The sequence below is a fragment of the Notolabrus celidotus genome, chromosome 14 (genome assembly GCF_009762535.1).
Source record: "Notolabrus celidotus isolate fNotCel1 chromosome 14, fNotCel1.pri, whole genome shotgun sequence".
Taxonomy (NCBI): Eukaryota; Metazoa; Chordata; class Actinopteri; order Labriformes; family Labridae; genus Notolabrus; species Notolabrus celidotus.
The window spans coordinates 32111890-32137763 of NC_048285.1; the positions used below are offsets into that span (position 1 = coordinate 32111890).

Consider the following 25874-nt stretch of genomic DNA (forward strand, 5'->3'; position numbering starts at 1 on the left):
TCTTGTGATTCTGTTTCAAAGCAAAGAACAGTCAACAAGCTTTAATCTTTATGGAATGCTTTATTCATACACGTACAGTGGTTTATATATGTATGCAGCATAAATGACATTTGAGTAACAGGCTACTGTGATACTGCAGACAGTGAACTTTAGAGGAGTGTTAAGATGACCAGAATAAGAGAAGAATCCACAAAGCAGCACATTTCTTAAAGTTTAGTGTTTTTAGTCAAACTAATCTGAGCAGTGTCTTCAGCTCCCCTCCGGTTACACTGAGCTGCAATACTCAGAGGAAACACTAGAGGGCAGAAGAGACCTTGTTAGCTTACGTTAGGTTTCTTTCAGGAGGACTTCTTCACATTTTATCCTGAAACTAAGCTCGTCTGTAAACATGTGCATATTTAGCAGATGATGAAATCAGCATGAAGCTCTTTCTGTTTGCAGCTCAGCTCAGTGTGACTGAGAGCGCGTCATCTCCAACACAGAAACAAACATCCAAAGATATGAGAAGTGGACTTTTAGTAGCTGCAGTTTGAAGAGAGTTCAGCTGCTCCTGAAGTTTGTTCACAGCTCCTCTGAATCAGCCGACAGACGTTCATATCTGACTCCTTTAGATTAACCTTTAACGGACAGAGAACTCAGCACAGGTGAGATACAGAGACAGTAGGATGTGAAGCTGCTGTACAGAGAAAGGAAAGGTTTGAGTTCTGCAGTTTCTCTCTTTGTGTCCCGACAGTTTAAAGTCTGTGAGTCTGAGGTTCAGCTCTGATGGAGGCTCTCAGGACCAGCCTGCTGCCTGTCCTGTCATCAACGTCCCAGTGCTAAACTTTCACGAGTCTGTCAGTGACCTCTGACCTCCGCCCTCCTTCCTGTGACCTCCGTCCTCCCGTTGCGTCTTTATGTATAAAAATATCTGTACATCTCGTTAGTCTCTGCTGTTCACAACTCACAGCGGTTGTCCTCCGTCTTGTAGCGGTCCATGATACTCAGGACGTCCTCAAGGATGGACGGGCCCAGATCCAGGTTCAAGCCAGCCAGAGAGTCAGACCGGGACACCCCTGATGGAGCTGTGAGAGCGGGCGGATGGTAGGTGGTGAGGGGCGACTCGCTGCGTTCGCTCCTCAGATCCTCGTTGCTCAGACCGGCGTCCGAGTCCAGGCTGAGGCCTCGGCGGACATCCAGGGGCCCGCAGGTCTCTGACATGGAGTCCTCAGAGGACGCCTCTGAGAAGGATCCAGAGGACGGGACGAGTCTGCGGAGGTTTGGGGAGATGGAGATGTCCCTGCACGGCTCCGACGCCAAACGACCCACAACACCGTTCTGAAAGAGTGACAGGGATGGGTGGTGCTCGTCTGGGTGGATGCTGCCGTTGGCCTGTTTGTGGACCGTGTCTCTCTGAGGGTGGGGCTCAAAGTGGTTCTGGTTGGAGGGCAGAGATGGAGGCGAGGGGTCGTCCAGGTGGAGGCGTGGGGGCTTTGGTGGAGCCTGATCGTGAGCGATGAACACGGGCATGGAGATGGTGGTCTTCAGCAGGCCGGTGGAGGTGTGCTGGTAGTGGAAGCCGTTGTAGGCGTAGTTGTGAGCGTCCTCCTTGGAGATGAAGTCGTCGTGGTTTCTCTCCACGCTGTGAGAGCGTGAGTGTCCGTTCTGCGCTCGAGTCAGGGACGGCAGCATGCTCATCTTCCCCTGCAGGAAGCCCACGTCTCCAAACATGTCCCCCTCGCCCTCAGGACCAACGTGGGCGCTGTGACGCACGTCGCCCAGCGGGGGGCTGATCATGTCCCCCGACAGGATGTCACGCAGCTTCAGCTTCTTCCCTTTCTTGGGAGTCGTAGTTTTTAAGTACATCGGTGTCTTTGCCGGCATTTTGAAAAAGGATGTCTTGAAAGGATTCAGCGTCTTTACCTGAGAGAGGGAGTTTCCTGTGATCCTCTCAGCTCAGAGACCAGGTCTGGGGTTCTTCTCAGACCGAGGATACGAGTATTTAAGTTGTGTCGTGATAGCAACCCAAGGCTCTGCCTCACTCTGACATGTGACTCCTGGGGGAGAGGAGAAAGGCCTTGACCTCAGCTCAGCTCCCTCCTTTTTTTCTCATACACAGAGAAGTCATTTCCAAACAAACACGAGCCCTCTCCTCTTCTTCTTCTCCTTCTCAGATAAAGAAAGGCGGCGAGGGGATGAAGAATACTCTCTCTGCGGCCTCTTCGCTCGCCTGAAACTTCAGGAATGTGACATCAGGACTCTGGAGATCTGTGAGGAGACACAAGAGAGAGAGAGGAGTGAGTTAGAGATGAAGAGAGGGAGGAAAGCAGGGGGTGATGGATGGGGAGGGGGCAGGATCTGGGGGAGGAGATTTACAGCCCTCCTTTCAGAGAGCTGGAGGACATTTGATGAAAGCATTTAAAGAATCCTGAGTGTTTGCTGAGAGGGTCTGCGTCCTCTTAATGATGTGAAAACGTGTGAGCTGAGGTCTCTGCTGTCACACAGAGTCAGTCCATGAATCAGCACACACTCAGAGGCGCTGGAAACACAAAGAAGTGCTCAGAAATTGTCGGTTTGGAAGTTTGTTGCGTCAAACCTGCGAGTCCTCCTCCTGTTATCAGAGCAGAATCTGAGAGGCTCTTTCCGGAGCAAACACTATGAATTATGGGACGACAGTCAGGTCGAGCCTGCAGGCTCTGTGATCTTGTGATCCCGTCACCGTCAAAAATGTTCCTCAGGAATTTAACTCTTTACAGAGGAGCTCTGTTCAGTGTTCAGAGGTCTGATAAAAGGAGGTTAACAGAGGGGGAGTTCAGAGGACGAGGACTTCAGAGCTGACTGAAGAGAGAGGCAGAATCACAGCAGAGAGAAATATTAGGAATACTAAGAAGAGTAGTTTCTTAATGTTTGAAGCTCCAGGATGTAAGAGTCCAGGATGTGTGCTTCATGTTGTTATTATAAAACACAGATCTGTGTGAAGAGGTTTATCTCATGACGGTCTGACTGCAGGTCCTCAGGAGAGTCTCTGATCACAGAGAGGATGTGAGGAGGACAGACATCATCAAGCACCCTCATATATCTCCAACCTGCTCCTACCTTAAATCCCCAGTAGACCCCTTAGATCCTCAGATCTGCTTGCTGTGACTCGTGTGAGGCTAAAAACTAAAGGTGGCCGTTCCTTTGAGCGTGTGGCTCCAACTCTGTCTTCCACCCCAAGTGTGCCGTGCTGATTCCACCAAGACTTTTAAAAAGCACCTGAAGACACACTTGTTTGTGGCTTTTGACCATCTTATGTAACTTGTTGTTATTTTGTCTGCTTGCATTATTGTCTTTGTGATATGTTTCTCATGTGTGTGTCTCTGAAGCATTCCTCAGATATTTACAGCCTCACACAGAGAAACACTGACCAAACACAGCTAACACTGCACAGAAGAAACACTTTAATAAACAGAATCATGGATGTCTGGAGCTGAATCTCACGTCTCCTCACAGAGGATTCATTTTGCTCTGTTTTCTTGATGCGTCTCTTTTTAAAAGGACTTTAAATTAAGACTCTTTCCATTTGAATGACAGAGAAGGAGTCGTGTTTTAATGACAGTAACAACACCCTCCTGTCTCCACTGACTCATCATCACAGTGGCATCTGAAGCGCTCACATGGAGGTCACAGAGAGCACTTCTTGATGACGTAAAAAACTCTCATGTCTCTCATTGTGAGCTGAATATTTCCTTCCTGTGATGACGGACAAAAAACTGGAATTTCTACAGAAACCTGGAGCTCATCCTGTGATCCTGCTCCTTATCAGACTCTTTGGAAACCAACAGCACGAGCTGTTGGCTGATTTTCCTCTGAGGGATGACTGAATATTTCTTTAAAGGTGGAGTTTTTCTGCTTCAGGGAATTTCTTCCTCCAGCAGCAGCTGAGTTTTCCTCTCTTTGAGTATTGACTAAAGACTGAAACATCTCCTTCAGGTCACTGATTTGTTACGCAATGTTTGTTAAAGCTGCACTGATTGACTGAAGAGGTTTGTCTGCATGGACAGAATCAATACTGTTACAGAGAAGTGCAGAAAGCTCGCTCAGTAATCTGTTTTTTCTGCAGGAATCACAGAAGAAGAAGAAGATCATATTTATAATAAAGCTGAAGTCAGTTTGAAAGAAAGGAGCAGAGGACGATCCTTTCTCACTGCCATGAACTCATTTGAATAACATTTAAATAAGAGTTAAGTGTAACCAGCTGACTGCAATTAACAGACATAAATCTCTGAGTCATGATCTGTTGCAATAAAGCGCTGAGTAACCCTCTCAGCAAGCGTTTCAGGGAAGACGGTGATGAAACACGCAAGCTGAAACGTCAGAGATTTACTGTACGTCTGTCAGCATCAGCTCAGGATGACACAAGCGGCGCTCACGCAGACACATCAGGAGACTCCTCGAGTTCATCCCCTCAGATTAGATGATACATTCAGATTAATCCATCCTGAACATAAACTCCTCTGACAAACACACGTCAGTCACTACGGTTATTAATAGACTCATGGTTCACTCCTCTTTGGGGAAGACTGGGATTTCTCAATAACTCGTGGATGACAGGACGTTCACTCTGTCATGTTTCCCAGAGGATGATCTGAGTCTGGAGACTTCATGGAAGACTGTGGAGCTGAGTGGCTCAGATAATCCTGGAGTAATAACCATGAAACTCAGACCTTTAATTTGGCTCCACCTGATGGTCACCTTTCCATTTGATCTGATACTTTAAGTTTGTTTCTGACAGGACTCTGGATTCAAGCAGCAAACTTCTTAATGAGGTTTAGGAAAGATTATGTAAAGATGGCCATCACGCCTCCTCCTGATGTACAAAAATGAAGCCAAAATAGTCTGATTGGAGTCCTGTCTCTTTCACGAGCCACATTTATCGCTCTGATGGCGGCATATATCCCGGCACTTAGTGCTAAGTTGGCAGCAATTAATCTGAGAGCAGACGATAGCTAACCTTGCTTCATCTGACAGCGCTGAAGACATGATTAGCACGCTCAGACCTCCATCCAAGATGTACAATGTCATGCAGAAGGAGGAGGATTTACTTGATGACATACATACAGATGTGTGTCTAATATGAGTCTGGTCCTGCTGGAGGTTTCTGCCTGTTAAAGGAAGTTTGTCCTTGCCACTGTAACTTGCTAAATGCTGCAAAGTGCTCTGCTCATGGTGGATTAAGATGAGATCAGACTGAGTCCTGTCTGTAAGAGGGGACTGGATCTGATCCGGTCTTGAGGCAGACACCCTCTCTACTTTTAAGAGTAGGCTTCAAACTTTCCTTTTTGATAAAGCTTATAGTTAGAGCTGGATCAGGCTTGGATCAGGCTTGGACCAGGTCTTAGTTATGCTGCTATAGACTTTGACTGACACTGGGATCCTGTCTTCCCCTCTCTCTCCTCTGTCTAACATGAGTCTGGTCCTGCTGGAGGTTTCTGCCTGTTAAAGGAAGTTTGTCCTTGCCACTGTAACTTGCTAAATGCTGCAAAGTGCTCTGCTCATGGTGGATTAAGATGAGATCAGACTGAGTGCTGTCTGTAAGATGGGACTGGATTTGATCTGGTCTTGATGTTGGGTCTTTGTTGATAATGGAACATAGAGTACGGTCTAGACCTGCTCTGTTTGGAAAGATAACATACCATCAGATAACATTTGTTGGGATTTGGCACTGTAGAGTTTGATTGATTGATTTGTTTCTTATTTATTGGGATGAATCCAATTTTTTTCTGTTTGTTTACTGCAAAGAATCAAAGTGCATGTACATGTGCATCCCTGTAAACAACTCAAAACTTGTGTTTGCTGTCAGGCATGAGTCAAAACTCTTGTGACTGGACTTATCTAATTTGAGGTAAAACCTAAAATTGTTGATGTTTTGTGGAAGAGAAGAAGAGGAGGTTTGGTTAAGGTAAGATATGGATGTGTTCGAGGTGAGGTTTAAAAATCAAACACATGCAAGTCTGGTTAAACGACTTTGACCTGAACTCAGAGGGGATCACTTTTAGAGCTCACAGGGGATCACTCTCGTCCTCTAACTCTCACCCTACATCAACACGATGCAGACACATCCATCAACAACACATGAGAAGGAAAACAATCTCCTCGTGTGTCTGCAGAGAGATCTGAACAACAGACCACTCTTAAACAGCTCGGTCTAATTTCAGCTTCTGAGACATAAAAAGAGACATTAACTTGTCAGCCTTCATCTCAACACAAAGACAAACTAAAGTTTATGAAGCAACGCTTCAAGCAGAGACAGGCAACACTTCCAATAAAGGGAGGACGAGCTCAGTCTGAAGTCCACGGAAACAGCCAGACTATTAAATCTGACACCAATATGACCGCAAAAATGCAGATTCACATAAAAAACTCCAGCGCTCTGAAAGGGGACCAGCCAGGACTGGTTCAGGAGGGCGGAGCCAGGCCGGCTCAAGTGTTGACTTGACAGTTTTACTGTGTTATTCCAAAAGTATTCCTCATTAAGGTTTTACTTCATGACTCAGAGGAGGGATGGGATGTGGGCTCAGCTGATCATTTAAAGGAAGATTTTCCCAAATAAGGAAAACAGAGACATAAAACTGTGTCGGCTGACGACCTAAAAACACAAACCATCATTTCTTCTTCAAACTAAACGACTGAAACTGAACTCCGCCTCTGATTTCTTCATTATGAGACAAAGTAGAGATATTTGGGAGTGATCGCAACAAGTGGACAAGAGGTGAGTGTTTTTGAACAGTTTTAAAAAGTTAAAAACACTCAGGATCCAACCATGAGTTTAAATTGTCTTTTAATCCCCTGAGATGTCCAGTCACGGATTCATTGATATTGATTTGTCAGTGTCAGAGCATGCTGGTCTCCTTCCTGTGAGGGACTCATGGTTTGTGTTGATTTTGGCGCCCCCTGTTGGCCAAGTGTCACCTCTGATCACTTTGATGATTCTATCCTGTAGTGCTTTGTCAGAAAAAGTCTCATCCTGCTTTTAAATCCTCACAGATGGATTTGTTTGCTTTTATGGGTCATAAAGAGACGTCAGCATTACTTTCATGTCTGTTTCAAAACCTGCAAAAACTTCTCACAGGAGCTTTAACTTTCTGAGATGCCTTTAAGTGCATTTTAATTACATTTTCCAAAGTAACTCCCCTCACCATGCCTTTAATTTGCTACTGTAGTCTAATGACCCCAGACAATAACTTCAGTGGCACTGCATGACCTCAAAATAAAAACATGCAATTCAAAATGTTATGTCATATTTTTTATAAACAATCATAGCTCTTTTTTTAAACGTGTTATCAGAAAGTGAAGCTTTCTGCAGCAAAAGTTGAAAGTGTGTTTGTCCCACAGTGCATCCATCAAGGCTCACACACACACTCACACACTGACACTGACCTTCTCCTGTCATTAGTGTGAACCCTGAATTGCCCCTCCCGCTGACCAAAGCTTCAATACTGAGAATACCGAGTGAGAAACGAGTTCAGCTTGTTGTTTTCCTCGCCTCTTTTCTTCACCCTTCCTATTTAGGACGCTGCTGCTGCTCCTGATGATGCAATCAGCCACAGCAGAGGCTGACCTGACATCTGTTTCTGCTCTCAGGCACCATTTACTGCCCGTGTCCTCTGCTGCGGGCCGGAGGATCGCAGAGCCACCCGTGAGTCCTGTCATCTTTAGGACAAACACACAGTGAAAAAAAGAACACGCCTGAAAGCACCACGGCGCCTCCTCTCATTGTTGTTCCCTTCTGCGGCCTCTCGTGGCACGCGTAATTGCGCACAGCAGGCGACTGTTGACAAAAGCCGTGTGTTTGTCTGTTAATCCGTTTGTTTTCAGCAAAAAAAAGTTAAGCTGATTTCGTCTGTCTTTCAGTTTACATGGCTGTTTGCACACTTAACAGGTTTTAGGTTGTATCTGTGAGATCATGAGGACTTGTTTTGGAGCTCAGAGTCGTGACGTTTCTGTCCTTTTACCTCTGACTCACAGCTGTAGAATGTCAGGAGCATTATTGATAAAGCAATATAATCAATGAGTAATCTTTAACCCTGACTCATCTCTGACAGCGTCCTGAATGAGTTTATATAAACGGAGGACAGGTTTGTCATCACACCTCTCTCCCTCCAGCATCTCCATGAACGCCACCTCTTATCAAAATCAAACACTGATCAATGTAGAAGCCCAAATATAGGAGATAAAGTAATGGTTAAGAGTAGAGCCAAATTAGTTCACCCCCTCTGTGCATGTGTGTGTGTGTGTGTGTGTGTGTGTGTGTGTGTGTGTGTGTGTGTGTGTGTGTGTGTGTTATGTAAGTGCAGGCTGAGATCATCCTTGTATCCTCCTGGAGACTCTCACCGGCTGGCTGATTGGCACCAGTGGAACGAATCTAACTCTTTCTGGTCTAATCCAGTCACAGATACAGCACAGCTATTTCCAATCAGGCTAAGAATAAAGATCCACTCCGTCACAAACCTCATGTCATGCTGCCTTTAAACTCAAACAAACCTCATCTATAGTTTGAAGGAGATCCTCTGAAATACATCCACATCCACATGTCCATGTTTATAGACAGCATCATGCAGATCAGTGATATTTTGGAGGACTCCCTGGCCCCCCTGCTGACTGCTGTGACCTGCTGGGTTTGGAACAGTAAGGAGTTTACCCTGGAGCACCACAGGTAGCTGTCCCTGCACTTTGACTCACTGTTCTTCACCTTGGGAAACATTTCCATGACTGATGTGTCTCCCCTTATTTGCATTGAATGCCTCTGAGAACACCAGAAACATTCAATGTCTACCAAACATCTGTCCATATACACTACCAATCAAAAGTTTGGACACACCTTCTCATTCTTTACTTATTCTAATTATTTCCAACATTGTAGATTAATACTGAAGACATCAAAACTATGAAATAATCTGGTTTTGCCATAATCTGGATTACAACAGTAGTCAAATAGGGCTATCCATTGTGCACTAACCCTACCTCTGAACAACACAACTGATGGTCTCAAACACATTAAGAAGGCAAGTCATTCTCCAAATGAACTCTTCACAAGGCTCATGTTCATTAGAAACCAGTCCAGGAGACCACTTCATGAAGCGGACTGAGAGAATACCAAGAGTGTGCAAAGCTGTCATGAAGGAAAAAGGGGGCTACTTTAGAGAATCTAAAATATTAAACAGATTCTGCTTTGTTGAAATTAAATAATTCCATATATGTTCTTTCATAGTTTTGATGTCTTCAGTATTAATCTACAGTGTTTACAATAATTAGAATAAATACAAACCCTTGAATGAGAAGGTGTTTCCAAACTTTTGACTATCTCAGAATCATATAAACATATCTTAAACAGGACAATGTAAAGATTAAAATGTGAGTTTGTTTCCTATAGACCTCCTGAAGACTAGAACTTAATAAATACACAGCAGTGGATGAAGTCCTTGAAGACTTTGCCCACAGGGACTCTCACAGAACATCTTGTTCATGATGCTTAAACAGCATAGTGACAACAACTTAAAATCCAGATGACATGTGCAGAAACAGTAATATATAATAATTTATATGAGTTAAAAACATGTGCTTATAGGTTATGTTCAGGGGTAACACACTGCGCACTTTACGCACGGTGAAATCAAAGGGAGTGTCAGCCCCACGCGCTGTAACTGAGTCTGTTATGGATACAAATGAACTGTTTCACTCTTTTTCACTCTTTTTGTTTTTTCACACAATGACAGCAAACAGCAGATCTATTCAACAGGTAAGCAGCGACCAACCACGGACCCCTGACCACAGTTTTTATCACGTGAAACCCTTCATAACCCAAAACCCTCCAAAACCCTCCTCTGCGTATCTGTGATGTTTATTTACCTTCAGAGAGAGAAAAGTCGATCCTTCTTTTATTCTTCAGATAGAGTTCAACAATCCTCCCACAGAGACCTGAGCTCCAGCATGGATTAACCTCTTACTGAGTCTGGAGAGCTCTGGACTGAGACAGGCAGAGAGGGATCTGCTCCTCATGAGGGGGGAGCGTCTAAACCAGCTGTACTGCGCACACAACATCCGGTTAGGATTTTCAGAATAAGATATTCTGTGACATTTTTCAGAAGCATTTTGTAGCATGTGTTTATCTGGAGGTCAGGATCTAACCATGACAAATACAAACTTTACAATTAAAAGTTTGTATTCTGATTATATAATAGTCTGTGTTACTTTAAGTGTCATTTGATTTGATTAATGACATCAGAAACAACTCACTACTGAGAATTTTTTAATACTGCCTGTAATTACTTCTATTTAATTTAAATTCCATTTATATCATTGTATATATCTAAATTGTATTCTAGCTTTACTTCTTTTATTTTATTTTATTTTATTTATTGAAACTTCTTTCTTGATTGTACTTATGTCTAGGTTGCTGTAACAACTGAAATTCACCCCCAGGGGATCAATAAAGTAATATCTTATCTTAACTCTTTGGACAAAATGAGTTCTGCCATCAAGCAAGTCAGCTGAGAAGAAGCTTAACAAATAATCTACTTACTCTTAAATTAATAATAAAATCTAATATAGGAAGGTGACTTTAATCCACTGGTTCCCAAAGTGGGGGTCAGGACCCCTTGGGGGGTCGCGTGGCACTGATGGGGGGTTGCAAAATCCCATCCAAAATGATGTTTTTTCTAAAGCTCTTCTGAATATCTAAAATTGTATGTTTAATCCATTATTATAAAAATATAAATAAAGATATTGGTTAAAATGAATGCACATCAGACTCTGTATATCCTATCACTGCTACAGACTAAACATGAAGATTACTTTCATTCTGCTTTCAACCTTTTTTAAATAACTGTGAAATAAAATGATGATATTTTGGCCTTTCAATTTCTAATGTCTGTTTTTGGATTGGCCTATAAGTGCTTGCCCATGGCTGTAAGTAACTTTTAACCAACCTAAGTAACAATGTGGGTCTCAAGTCTCTGGTACCATTATTTTGGGGGTCCTGGTCTGAAAAGTTTAGGAACCCATGATCCAGAGGACAGTGCATGCTTTGTATTACCTAAGAAATGCAGATGAGTATGCTTTTATTTTGTAAGATTTTCATACGAGCTTCCGGTGTTCTTCTGCCCGACAGGCACTGTTTTTTTTTCTTAGCATGCAGAACTCAAGATGAGGAACCTTTTAATTAGTCCTAAAATCAGTCTGTCATCATGAAACCATCAGATTCTCTGTGATAAGATGAAATAAAAGATAAATAAATAATATATAATCATTTGTCAGCCTCTTTGAACAACATGAGTGAAGCCACAAGAGGTCAAAGGTCAAAATAAATAAACCCTTTAATGCTTTTTAACTGTTTATGTTAAGATGCATTCTGCACATGACTCCTGTGACCCTTTTTAATCTGCTTTACAAAGTGAAAGTGTGAGGTCATGTTTCAGACCACCTGTCCACCTGACACAGCCAATCAGAGAGCTGCATCACTGCTGATCTCTCTCTGTGACAGAGGGGAGAAAAAGACAAGTCTTTCTTTTGATGAGCAGCAGGAGGATATAAAGGATCAAGCTTTAAGAAAGTGCACTAAGATGACTGAGTATAAAGAGTCAGCACAGAGCAATCAGGGCCAACTTTGAGTATATAAAGCTGCATGAGTTAAGTGTAAGATTTTTGCACAGTTGTTTATTGAGCTAATGAACAACCACAAGCATTCTGCCTTTATTGATTTGTGAATTGTCTTTAATTTCTTTAGAGAATTCTGCAGTGAGGTCAGAAACACGACTCTCTCAGGCTTAGTTGAATATCTTTGGTTTCATCAGATATGAAGTGATCACAGGAGCATGCAGATGACTTTTAAGGAAGTTTCTGACAGCTGAAGTTCAAATTTGGAGTTGAAGACTTGTGCATATTAAACCAAATGTTTGGTTAAAGATCTGTCCACAGCAGCAGCAGCAGCAGCAGTATCTGGGTCAACAAAATTAAACATTTGTTTTGTTTTCTCCACGGAGTAATAAAGTCTCAGCGTTACAAGGAATAATTAGACATTTAAATGGGCCTTGAGGTTTTTTACTGCAGGCTCAGTGGAGACCTGCTGGAGCATAAAGTTTGGAGGCACATGCATGGTGGCCCCAGAAGGGCTGGCAGAGGGGATAATAACCGCGAGGTAATGAGGATTTTAACAAATGGAGATTGCACACGTTTGCTTTTCACAGGTCGGGCTGCAAACACATCTTGTTTACAGCTCCTTTGGGACGCCTGTGAGGCAAATTAAACCCACTCCCTCTTTACTCATCCACTGGTGTGTGTGCTTTGTGCTCGTCTGCAAAGAGAGATGGGCGTCTTTCCGCTGAAGCAGCATCACAGAGTAAAAATGCAAACATGCAAACAGCATGAGAAGTTACTCCTGGGATTCCAGAGGAAAGGACTTAGAGAATCTTTCAACTTAGAGCTTCATCAGTCCATCAGATGACAGTTTTACATGTTTTCTGTGTTGGATGTGCAACAAATGTGTTCTTTATGTTGCAAATTTAACCTTTTTACAAGTACTAAGACTAACATGAGGAGAACAGACTCTCTTTATCTGTCTCCCTCACATTATCACTCTCTCTGTGCCAGTGTTTGAAGCCCAGAGGAATGTGTAAACTAGATAAGAAGAGAAGCACGCCAACTCTGAAAGATGTGGTTATATCACACATCAGGGACAAACGTGTGTACTTGCACACACACACACAAATGCATACACACACACACACACACACACACACACACATATGACATCACCTAAGTAAATCAAGATGTAATAATCAGTGCAGAGTGGGGCGGGTCTGCATCGTGATCTCTCTCTAACACGCTCCACCAGGCCCCATGGCCAGGCTCCAGACCCCCAGGTGAAGCCCCATGCTGAGACCTCCAGAGAGATTAGTGTTTCTCCAGCCCTGTGGAACAAAGTGGGGGGTGGAGGTTCACGTTTCAGACCGAGGATCAATGTGAGGTCTGTTTCAGTCCCTGACAGGCTGTGTAAAAACAAACAGTCAGAAGTAAAAAGAGGAGAAGAAGAAGAAAGACTGTGTTTGCTCGCTCTCTGCAGCAGTGCTCCGTGTTTGTCCTCTGAGCTGAGGATGGCAGACAGGACTGCAGCCGGAGCCAATCTGTCCTCATTGTAGGTTATTATGCAACAGGCTGCCTCAGCCAGGTGGAATTACGCTCTGTACCGATGAGACTCACAGCCTCACGGATTTCACAAGAAACCTTCAGAGTGTGCAGCGCTGAGTCACATCAGATCCCTTCCCATGAAGTTTACCAACCTGTTGCTCAAACTTTAAACAAAATCAACTTTTACTTGAGCTGTCACAGGATGAGTGATGGGTTACACCCTGAGCAAGTCACAAGCCTCTCATGTAGAAAGACACCCAGACACACTCACACTCATAATTTAGAGAGACCAATTAACCAAAGGAGCTTGTCCTCGGGCCGTGAGTGAAAGCAGAGCACCCGGAGGGAACCCACACATGCACAGGGAGAACATGCAGGGATTCAAACTGGGGACCTTCTTACAGTGAAGCAACCACTGCACCACTGGTACGCCTCACCACGGGATCTAGCATATTCAAGATACTTAACAAGACTGTTAATATATCATGTATTATATAACTGGGTGTATGGAGGGTTGTGTTGCAACAGAAAGAATGATAACATGTTGTCTGCGGTCAGTGCAATGATTCCCCATGAAGCAACACCTAACCATTGTCACAAATCAGAACGGCCTGGACTTCATTAAAGCTAGGGTTGGTAGCCACAGAAAACTAGCATCAATTTGAATGTAGCATTTCCTCAGGACTCCAAACCCCCCCTCACATGCACGAGCGCCACTGATTCATGACTATATGATCGTGACTGATTCAAAACCGGTCCTCAGTAGGGGAGAACGGGGTTGGTTGTCACACTTTTTACTGTTCTGATGATTGCTCATCATCAAAACATCTTTCAATAGTCATTCCTACATTAACTTGAAGCTTAAGGTGTTGGCTTGAAATGTGCATCCCTCTCATTTTCCAGGGTCTGCACACTCCAACTCATTTCACCATGCATGATTTTGCCAACATAGGGGTTGGTCGTCACAAGTGACGACCAACCCCAAAGAGAATGTGACGACCAACCCCAACTGGAATTATTTGCTAGCATCAAGGCTCACAACCATCTAACAACTACTTAGCTAGCTAATAAAACTCTAAACTCTAGCTTTCCCCTCACACTTTGTAAGGGTAACACTTTTTTTGTTATGAACCCATCGTTTAAAAAAGCCTAGAAGTAAAAAACTGAGGAGCTGAATATTTACAATTTGACATGAAAAACACAAAAAGTCCTCTCACCTCATGTTCAGCTGTCTCACTCCAGAGCAGACTATGTAGGTGAGCTCTGATCCTAATTCTGGAAATGTCCATACCCCAATTTGAGAGACAGCGCCCTCTGGTGGCGAGATATAACGAGTGTGCCAACCAACCCGTGTGACAACCAACCCCGTTCTCCCCTACATGGTTTGTGTTTTGCACTACGTCAACTCATGTCTCACTCCAAACACCAAAACATTCTCATAGTGAAAATTAAAAACACAAACAAACAGGAAAAGTACGCTTTGCAGGAGGCGGGCAGAACGGCAGGACGGGATCTGATTGGTTTCTTAATGTGGCTGCTGATGGCAGGGTCTGGTTGGTGTTTTCCCAGGTTTACTCCGGCTCTAGATAGCAGCGTTGTTTCACTCTTTTTTAAGAACACATTATGTATTGATTACCATCGGGACATCATCATCAGATCATTTTAATCAGTGTAACAAAAAGTGGATCTAAATCTGACTACCAACCCCAGCTTTAAGATGCGAGTGTTGTGTCATTCTTTACACTTGTTTTTGTCGCTGCACAAGAAGCAGAAACTTGTATTGTGTACGAAAGCTCTGCAGAAGAAGAGGTGTTGTATCTCTGCTAAAAAAGCTGCAGGTGCTGAAACAACAAAATGCAAAGAGCTGCATGAACTTCAGGGTACACATATGACTTAAAGGTGACATATCATGCAAAATGGACTTTTTAATGGTTCTCTACCTGAAATCTGTGTCCCTGTCTACAAACCCCCTGAGAATGAAAAGAATCCATTCTGCCCCTGTTCTGATTTCTCCACCTTTCTGTAAATGTGTGCTGAAACCAGCCGTTTAAGACTTCTGTGTTTTTGTTACGTAACAACAATATCCGGTCTGTCACGGAGTCAGAGCTCGGAGCTTATTCAGCCCATAGACTGTATAAAATACAACTCAACCCCTCCTCCGTTTTTCATTCCCTGCACACATGTGTGCTAACAAGGAGCTTAGGAGGGAGGCATGCATGTTGTAGGCTGTCTTAATAAACACAAAGGTCGCTTTGACTCCCCACGTCTGCAGATTTGAAGATCTAGTGGATGATTTTTATTTGTCATGGAAAAGTACTAGCGCTAGTTAGCATAGCCACATAGCTACATGTTGGTAGCTGTGTACCAAGACACGTCGACATACTGACAAATAAAACAACAAGAAACACTAAATCTGTGACCAATGGTTCAGAAAAATCCTGCTGCAGGCGCCTCTCCATCAGGATCAGATTCTGGATCAGATTGGGTTGAAGTAACGCGATCTCTGAGCAGCCGTGTATATTCAGCCAACATGTAAACATTAGATCAACGTGCTGGAGAGCCGAGGCCACACCCACTTCCTGAGGGGGCGTGGTCAGAGAGAAAACAGAGTGTTCTGAGGAGGACTGAAGAAGAGGGTTCTTCAGGCAGACCAAAATCTGATTTCAAAGTGTTTTTTTGAGCATAAACTTTAAAGACATGTTTTGGGGACCTCTTAGACCAATATATGTTGATGAAAAAAGAGTGATATGTCACCTTTAAAGGGACTTGAAGGAGGTGAACCCTGGAACTGGACTCAAGTCCCTTTGGTGGAAATCTGACCAGATCATCTTAAAAATGTTTAGTCCTCAGCAGTCCTGACCCACAGAGCCCTAACATCCCGACCGCAGCGTGGTGAGCGTGGGGTTACATTTCCATTTCCGAGCAGCGAAAGTCATGGGGCGACACAGAGTGACCTCACAGCAAAGAATTCTGGGAATCTGTGAGTAAACGAGCCGTCATGTGTTTCCGTTTAGTTTGCTTTGATTCAAGCAAACTGCAGAGCCTCCGGGGTGAGTGGCAGCGGAGGAGGGGGAGAAGATGCAGAACGAGGGGCAGCGGGTAAATAGTTTTAACAAGCTCAATGTTTACAGATCAGAGAGACTCAAAGAATTAAAAACATGAGAATGAGGAGGGAGGTTTCCTGATCGGACGACCTCAGAGAGAAAAGCTTCCAGCTGTTTCATTGCATCAGAGGAGGACTGTGATCTGACTCATTGTACAACATGGAACCATCCTGCTGTTGACCTTTGACCTATTTATCTCCTCCTTAAACAGGGAAAGTGAAATCACACTTATTAGTAGATACTCTGACGAGTAAGAGGCTCAAATATTGATCTAAAGCTCTTCTGTTTGTCTGTGTGAAGTATTTATAGTCACATCGTCAGATTTAATTGGAGGAAAGATTATAAGAAAGAATCTTAAAGTTATTAAAGCACATTCAAACATCATCCTAAAATAGTTTCCATTTGTGTCACCAAAGAAAACTTTTAAAGATCTTCCTTCTGTCCTGTTGATGTGGATACAATTAACCCAGCAGCTCAGGTTTCACAGCTTTCATATGAACTCTTGGAAGGAAAGATGAAGTGGGTTTATTCTGCGGGACGTCTTTAATAAGAGAGAGAGGGTTTTTTTCCGGCGCTGTTTTCCAGAGAGCGCCGGAGGCTGGAAAGCAAAACAATGAGTGATGTAAGAGGAGCGAGGGGGCAAAATAACACAGGACACCATAAATGTGTCATTCAAGCCTCAAAATACAGAGCTGTTAGCATAAACACTTCACCCAGACGTGCACACACACACACACACACACACACACAGAGGCTTGTTTCCCAGGCTGCAGGGAGCTGCTGCATAAATTTGTCACAACCTGACAAAAGAAGAAGACGACACGTATTCAGAAAACTCATGCAACATGTTTTAATTTAAGAAAGAGTTAAATATAACTAAATGTGAAGTCTGTGAGGAGGTCAGTGTGTGTGTGTGCGTGTGTGTGCAGGGTTCAGAGTGTGTGTGTAGTGAGAGCAGTCTGCAGGTCAGGGAGGAGAGAAGGAGTCTGTACCGGCCTGCTCAGGTGTTCTGCATTACTGAAAAGGTTCTCAGGCTTAATCCACCAAGGCTGCAAGGAAAGCAAAACCAGCAAGAGGAGGACAAAACAGAGAGGGAGACCCTGAGGCCGAGACATATTTAAGAAAAAGAGAGGGTTCATAAATGAATAAGAATGTAAAGAATGGTCACAGAGGTTTAGGTACCCTCCCTCCACGATGCCCCACAGTATGAACTTGTCCCACAGATCCTCCCTCCCTTCTCTGGCTGATCTTCCCGCCTCGCTTGCCTCCTTCCGTTCCCACAATACTCTTCTCCCCTCCCTACATCTCTCCCTCCCTCCTAACTCCTCTCTCTCTCCTCTCCCTCTCCCTGTCAGGGCTCAGGGGTCGCCCACAGGGTCAGAGTCCCTGCCCGCCTGGAACAAACACACAGAAATAGACAAAGCAAGAGAAAGAGAGGAAGGGACGTGGCCGGATGGTCACCTCTCTCCACTTATCTCTGAGTCTGAATCTGAGAGCTGGGACTCGGTCTGTACGTGGGTCCAAATGTTTGAGATTAGATTTTTAGGAAGAGAGGAAAATATGAGACATGCTTCTCCAGAGTACGATCCCAGGGTTCATGGAATCATTTGGCTGCTGGTCCATTCTCTCTAAGGTGTCAGAACTCATCTACAGCACCTTTAAAGAACACTTACATTATTTTACTGTCTGCTGAAGACAAATCATGATTTCACGAAGACTCACTGAGGCCTGAAGTCGGCCTGTTTAATTAAAACAGATGATTAAAATGAGGATTTAAATGCTTCACTTTTTGCAAAAATGTCACAAAATCAGTAAGTTTTAGTTTCTGAGATTTAGAGGTCAGATGTTTCCTCAGTGTACAGTGTATTTGTGAGCAAATTGAAGATGGTATTTCAGCTGTAACTTCAAAATAAACTTTGAGACATGAACATATTTAAATCATCACATCGATCTCAAGAAATAAAAAGAAACATGTCGTCCTCAAAATCAAGAACTTTCCTTTAAGACCCGGTTCAAAGGTCAAAACGATTTGTCATACGTCAGGAGTGAAGCACAGTTTACAGTGCAAACATATGTGTCTGTGTGTGTGTGTGTGTGTGTGTGTGTGTGTGTGTATGTGTGATTGACACACAACGTCAATCTGGGAAATCTGGGAACTTGAATGGCCAAACTGCAAGACCAACAAACATCAAACTCAAGCCTCACTTACACTGGAAAGATTCCAGAGGAGATAAGGTGTGTGTGTGTGTGTGTGTGTGTGTGTGTGTGTGTGTGTGTGTGTGTGTGTGTGTGTGTGTGTGTGTGTGTGTGTGTGTGTGTGTTTGTGTGTGTGTGTGTGTGTGTGTGTGTGTGTTTGTGTGTGTTTTAAAGCAACACATTTTTAGGAAACAGTGGGAAACTTGGCAGATGGAAAACTTTAAACTCTCCCGAGTGTTTATCTCTGTGTCACATCATGGCGGAGGAGTGGGTGGTGTTTATGTGTGTGCAGTTCAATGTGTGTGTGTTGTTGTTTGCGATGACCAGTTTAAGTTTAAAACCTTCAGAGAGAAAATAATCTAGATTTTAAAATGAACAGATTGTCGCCGATCCTCTCTTTCAGACCTTCAGAGACCTGTTTGAGGGTGCAGACCTGGTTTTAGGGTGGAGGTTAAGTTAAGGGTGGTGCAGTTTGTAAGGTAGGGTCCCTCCAAGTATAGAAAGACAAACGTGCATGTGTGTATGTCTGACAATGAGGATAAGAAGTGTGTGTCTCAGTTCTTAGACAACAACAGGGAGAGGCGAGGTGAGTCCAGGATTCAGAGCCAATGTTTACTTCAGTTTTAAGAGTGTGTGTGTGTGTGTGTGTGTGTGTGTGTGTGTGTGTGTGTGTGTGTGTGTGTGTGTGTGTGTGTGTGTGTGTGTGTGTGTGTGTGTGTGTGTTTGTTCAAGTGGGCATGTGTTTTGGAACATGCCAGCCATGGCCACTTTTAATTTTATCCGGTGGACGGTTCAGTTGCTCAACAACAGGAAGTGAAGATGTTGACGTTGGAGTCTCTGGGAACGGGGGGAGACCAGGACCAGGCCTGACAGACGGACTGACACACAACCACAAGGCGTGTTTACGTCATTCCAAATTATTCCCCCGAGTTTAACGAAGCATGAGCGTATCATGATGCCAGTTTAATCTGACTGAGTGAAAGGTTTTCTTCTCCTTGATGTGTGTTTATCTTTTCCTTCCAGAAACATCAGATGATGTAGTTTTTAATAATGACCACGATGAGTGATGAGCTCTCTTTGTAGGATATTTGATTATAGGATGGAGTGAGCTTTATTGGCTGTGCCTGAGTCTCTGGAGGTTATATCTGCAACATGATGCTAGTATGTCAGTTTTTGCATGCATATCAATGCTATGTGCAAACAGAAGGATGTGCAAATCTTTGCAGTTCTCATCTTGAAGATGATTCTTTCACTTCAACCTCAGGTGGTTTTATTCATGCTGTTACTTGTCGCTCTCCCGGTCTCATGCCAATCATCAACCCTGCCCCCTCGCTTGCAGTGGATTTTCCATTTCTAGGGACCTGCCAGGAAAAAGTCCAGGGTAAAAGTTACGGCTGCTTGCTTTTGCACGTGCAGGACACCCTGACAATATCAGGAGGGGGCGAGGAGTCTTGTGCATGTGACTTTTGAGTGCATGTGTGGACACAGCTTTACAGATCTAACCACAATGATAAGAAGTCAAGTTGTTTAATCCTCTAAGCACTTTGTAAACCGTGTGTTTAAAGGTGCTGTATCAATAAAGTTATTATAAGTGGAATAAAAACAGCAAAGTCAACGTTTTGTAATCCACATTCAGAGGTGTGTCTTTGAATCTCAGGAGCTGCAGATGTGTGAAGCCGTCAGCCGTAAAGCTGCCATCTCCAGCAGATATACACTCATGTTTATTCTCCTAATAAGTCCCAGCTCATTATCACCAGGGTGTGAGAAGCTAACGCTGCTCTTTGCACATAGGATGGAGAGCCAAAGTTGTTATCTACACCCAGGTGTATCTTGAGAGAAGCACCCAGGTGACCACAGCCAGCAGTGCTATTTACGCCCGGGGTAGAGCAGCTCTGCGGTCCAAAACCACCTGACTCCAAAAATAAACCTGTGGCCAGTGCTAAACCAGCTAAACCAGCACATGGGAGAAGTTAGCCTCAAGGCCTCGTGTCAGGAAACCTTTCTGTTAAACCCATGAGGCGGATGTTTGTGTGAAAGTTAAATCAACTATGACGTATTGTTTTGACTGAAATCCTGATCATTTCACAAACAAGGGGAGTAGATTTGTTGCTTAAAGTCACCAGACTGTGACAGTTCATACCATCATCTACCTCAACACCAAACACACTACTCTCCTGTGGTGGATGGGTATCACTCATCCTTTAATAACCATCCTCAGCTGATACCAAAACCCTTCAGCCTAATCTCAATACCAACAACCACAAAAGAAACCTCATAGGAGAACACTCAACATCCAAAGCTCTTTGAAATCCCCAATCCAGACTCCCTCATTCACACAGGTGTCATTTTGGCTTTTCATTTTGTTTACTGCTGGATTTGAAAGTTCAGGGGGTCATCTTATGGAATAAAGAAGTCCTCTATGTCACCAACTATGTACAGAAAGACTGAAAACCTTTCTGTTTACAAGATATATAAATTATAAAAGCTTCAATATTCTAATTGTTGTTTTTTTTTTCAGACAGGCTGATTGATGTTGTGTCAGCTGGACCATCGTGGTGAAGAAGGAGCTGAGTCAGAGGGCAAAGCTTTCCATTCACAGGTCTATCTACATTCCAACCCTCACCTTTAGTCATGAGCTCAGGGTACTGACCAAAAGAAAGAGGTCACGTTAATAAGTGGCTGAAATGAGTATCCTCAGGTGTTTAGGCTCAGCTTTAGAGAGAGGGTCAGGAGCTTGGACTTTTGGAGCGAGCTTGGTGTGAAGCTGTTGCTCCTTTGCACCAAAACAAGTCAGTTGAGCTGGTTTGGGCATTTGATAAGGATGTCTCCTGGACGCCGCCCTTTAAAGGTGTTCAGGGCGCCCATAAGGAGTTTCTAGGATTAAATTCCTGCTTTTAAATGTTCTTTATATGCCCTAAAGGTGTATTCTTGAGTAAGATAATTGGCCTTTTTAGATTAAATACAGAAAAGCAAGGCAAAAATAACGGCACAATATATTCGCCTTAAACAGGATGTGTGAAGAAGCTCCATGCTGGATGATCAGTAAGGCTGGTACAATCAGGTTCAGTCCTGGATAAAGATGTGATGACTTTATATAGAACATTTTTTAAACCATTGAACCTGCTAAAACTCTGTAGAAACACTCAGAGTTTGGACCTCAGAGAGAATAAATCCAAAGTTCGGTGTTGTTTCCTGCTTGTCCTGAAGACATCAGAGTTGCACTGAGCATGCTCTGTTTACATCTGCTGTGCAAATAAACACTGAATCCAACGCATGAACACAAACTAATAAAACCTCTCCAGTTACTCTGTCCAGATGCTTATTAATCTGACTTCATAACCAAAGAGGAACATCAATATAAAAACAAGTTATGCAACATGTACGATTATTACAGCCCTCTGAAACCAAGCAGAGCAGCAGCAGGACATGGAGACTCACGCAGTCGTACACAGATGTTAACAATTCTTAAAATACTCTGCAGGATGCTTAAAAAGTGGCACATGAATGATGTGATGAAGTGTCAGTTCATGGTTGATGATACAAAAGAGAAAGTAAGAGGAACCAGCTCTCACAGCGGACGCAGACAGACAGGCGGTCTGGCTGCAGCCGCAGTGAGAATGTGATGTTCTTTAGACATTAACAGGAAATCACAGCATTGTTTGGTTGGCTTGCAAAGTGATCCATCAAGCTGCTGAGAGGGCTCGTCCCTCTCTGACCAGAGCGCAGCATGCAGAGGAAAACAGGAGGAGATATGGAAGGAATTTGTTTTGATGAGCGCGAGGACAGTAACCATCAAACCGCGAGTGGAACACAGAGACCTGAACCAGAGTAACCTCAGCATGAAGTGAGAGAGAGGAGAGAGGAGAGAGGAAAAGAAAGAGGACAGGGAAGTAGATTTAAAGAAAGGAAAGGAGGAGTCTTCCCAGGATGAGAGTCATGATGGCTGGAATTCTTTCAACAGGACAGGAAGTAGCAAACAGGGGGCCTGTGTGTGTTGATGTGTGTGTTTGCCAATTATGTTCGCATGGGAACTGCAGACTTGACAATCCCAGACTCTTAGCCTGACAGGGATAAACAGTTATCCCTCCATGCAAGGAACACCAAACACACACACATGCATGTACACACAAAAACAAACACACAAAGGAACTGAGTGGTCCACATGTGCTTTCCTGAACACCCGTCTGTCAGTTCTCACCGGATCCATGTCCACAGTGATTACATAACAGGATCCAGACCTGACTTTAAGTCTGTCAGGTAGTGTTCCCTGAGTCCAGACGCCTCTAGGGGAGACCGATTCATCAGAGGGTCGCTCAAATTAACAAACTATGTCATCTAACTTCAAACTGGTTTTTGAGGCGGCCCCGAAGACTTAAAATACAACCTCATTTATAAAGTTCAGGATGTAACGAACTGGGTCATGGGCGAGTGAGGGAAATGAAGTGCAGTGTCATTGTGTGCATGCATTTCATCTGAATCCAACATCATGGCTGTCCTATTGCTTTATGTAGGCTGTGGTGAGATGAAGCCACCCATAAGAGACACCAAAGCATCATAGCTGTTCATTTGGAGTTTCACTTCTGGCCTCTGAGTGAGTAAAAGTCCAGCATCCAGCCTTCTGTCTGCTCTGTGTTAAGTCTTCTCTGAGGTATATCTGTCTCTTTAGCTGCTGAAGTGGTGGACAAAGTCAAAAGAGCACCAGCTGCATGTGGTGAGGCTCACGTCTGCAGAGTGTGAGGCAGCCTATGTGGCAGTGAGTGAAGGGCTTCTGCTGGGGGTTTATCTCGTGCAGATAAGGAAGTATTGCTTTGTTCAAACATGTAAGGATCAGAGGAAACAGTTGTTGGACTGATGTGTCCTCTTCTTGTCTTAGTGAGGACTGCAGCACACTAAAAATGTGGAGTCAAGTCCCCTCAGGTTAACTCTTCTTACATTGAAGACAGTTTCTTTCAGGAAACATTTACAGACATGTTTTATCTTTCTCACTAAAGTTGATTCATTTCTTCAAAGTCATTGCTTTTAAATTACAAAACCGTTCACCTACTTTTAAAACCGCAAGTCAACTCTACTGAAGGAAACAGGCTTTCTGAATCCTGCTGAGACATGCATCCTTCCAGTTAAGTGGTTTTTAAGCTGACGGGTGTTTTTATAATGAAGGGAGTGCACAAACACTTCTTGCCTGGGCTGTGATCTTTAACGCCAGCGAGGACCGGCTGTGCACCGTTGATTTGCACGCACAAACTGATGCAACATGAAGTTATAATAATCATTTTAAAGGACATTTTTAAGTGTATGTTCGAGCTTTTTAAGGCTTTAATTTAGAGGATAGGACAGCGGATAGAGCAGCACACTCAGAGAGAGAGAGCTGCAGGTGGAGTGCCTGCTTTAGGGACTACTGCCTCTGGACATAGGGTGCAGGATTCAACCACCAAGGGTAGTGATTTAGTGCACTGGCACACTGGGATCCTATCTCACCCCCTCACCCTATCACTTACTTTAACTCTCCCTGTCCCATTAAGGTTACTAACTGTTACGGGTGTGAGGGTGAACCCAAAAGCAGCACACTGGAGCCCGGAGGAAACAGCAGGTAACAAGTCTTTGCAGGTCTTTACTAACCCGGTCACACAATGTCTGTTGAGATGCTGGTTTCGCTGTGTGGAGGATCAGGCTGGAAACAGACGAGGAGCAGGCAAATCTCTTGGTCGGGGACAGAAGGCTGAGGTAGTTACCAGGGCAGAAACGAGGAAGGAAGGTCGGGGACAGGCAGGGTCGAAACCGGGAGATCAGTCCGAGGATAAGTGCTGGAGAGTCTTGCATTTGCAGTGAGAACAATCTGGCACTGAGTGGGCTGAGACCGGGACTTAAATACTGGCAGCAGGTAATGAGAAACAGGTGATTTGTGTTGGCTTAATGAGGAGAGTGTGGTTCAGGTAAACGAAGGGGAGTGGAAATGTAGTGGGCTGAGAGGCTGAGCAGGTGTGGCAGGTGATAACTGTGACACTAACCATAGACCTTTCTGGAGTCCCTGAGCTCCCTTGTCTCGTAGGTTCCTCTGAGCTGCCGTAGACGTCCTCCTGCTGTGGATGTTCCAGACTCCAGCGGCAACAGCTACTTCTACTCGTCTCATCACTGTCACTTCTCCTCCTCTATCCCTCTTTCCAGACCCAACTCAGTCTCAGCAGATGTGTGTCTAACATGAGTCTGGTTCTGCTGGAGGTTTCTGCCTGTTAAAGGAAGTCTTTCCTCTCTGCTGTAACTAGCTAAATACTGCAAGGTGAAATGCTCATGGTGGATTAAGGTGGGGTCAGACTGAGTCTTATCCTGTCTTGGTGTTGGGTCTTTGTTCATAATGTGACATAGAGTGGTCTAGACCTGCTCTGTTTGTAAAAGAGTCTTGAGATAACGTTTGTTGTGATTTGGTGCTACACAAATACAGATTGATTGATTTGAACAGACATGGATGAGTTTCTCCTCCTTTCAGGATCTCACAGCGTACCATAGTCATAACATCGATGACTATGAGTGGATATTCACAGACGAACATCTCAGAGTGCGTAACGTAAACGTTGGCATTTTGGAAAAAGACTGATCTGGGGAAAAGATTTACAGTGAGCTGTCGACCGGCCACCCACGCATGCTGTCATACACACAGACACAAACACTGAATTGTGTGGTGGTGGTACAGCTCAGACTTATAGGAACACACTGACACACTCAGGCCCGCACACACACTCAGGCAGCACAAGCATGTGGCTGCCACAAAGAACCCTGTCACATGTGGAGCAGATACATACCAACACAGTGATGTCAGTTTGTTCATCTCAACCTCAGACTGCTGATCCATTCATCAGGAAGTCCACAGCTGAAGGACAAACACGGTCCAGAGACTTTTTTTAAATCTGACTCTCTCACGGGTTAGTCCGGTTTCTGTTCAATCAGATTCATTTAGTTTGAAGGATCCTAAGATAGAATCCCTAACGACATCAAACACACACAGGGGTGTTTCTTCTGCATATTTGGAAGAACTATTTTCAGATGAATCAGTGGCACCAGAATCAAAACTGATCTCAACTCATACCTCTTTTTGTTTATTGTAATATTTTGTTCATCGTGTCTGATTCCTGTTTATTTTGAATATGTTTTCTGTTGTTCAATGTCACGCAAATGCAACTAAAGGTTAAGTTTTGCATGGTCCAACTTGAATATCTTATCCCTCCCTGCAGATTAAAGCCAAGTTATGGATGTCATTGAGATGTTTTTACAGACTGACTGTCCTGAGGTCGTTTTCTGTCTCTCTGATACCCAACAATCACAAGCTGGTGTTTGCAGGACAACATGCATGTTTAGATTAGAGCATGCTTGAAGCAAAATATCACACATGCTCAGAAATGAATTTGCTGAATCACACAGTGGAAGTTTGCTGCAGGTGCA

The 25874-nt window shown here is 43.9% G+C and overlaps 1 protein-coding gene across 1 annotated transcript; it reads right to left on the reverse strand.

Annotated features, from left to right (window-relative positions):
- Positions 1-40: 40 nt before the first annotated feature.
- zgc:154093 (uncharacterized protein LOC777623 homolog) lies at positions 41-10021 on the reverse strand. Its single transcript, XM_034701786.1, has 2 exons — positions 9868-10021; positions 41-2247 (listed from the first exon to the last, which is right to left on the reverse strand). Exon 2 carries the CDS (start codon positions 1861-1863, stop codon positions 937-939), a length of 927 nt encoding a protein of 308 aa, XP_034557677.1. The 5' UTR covers positions 1864-2247; positions 9868-10021; the 3' UTR covers positions 41-936.
- Between the last annotated feature and the right edge of the window lie 15853 nt (positions 10022-25874).

Coding starts and splice junctions, on each gene's coding strand:
- zgc:154093 (XM_034701786.1), bottom strand. CDS start 1,863: ATGCCGGCAAAGACACCGATGTACTTAAAAACTACGACTCCCAAGAAA.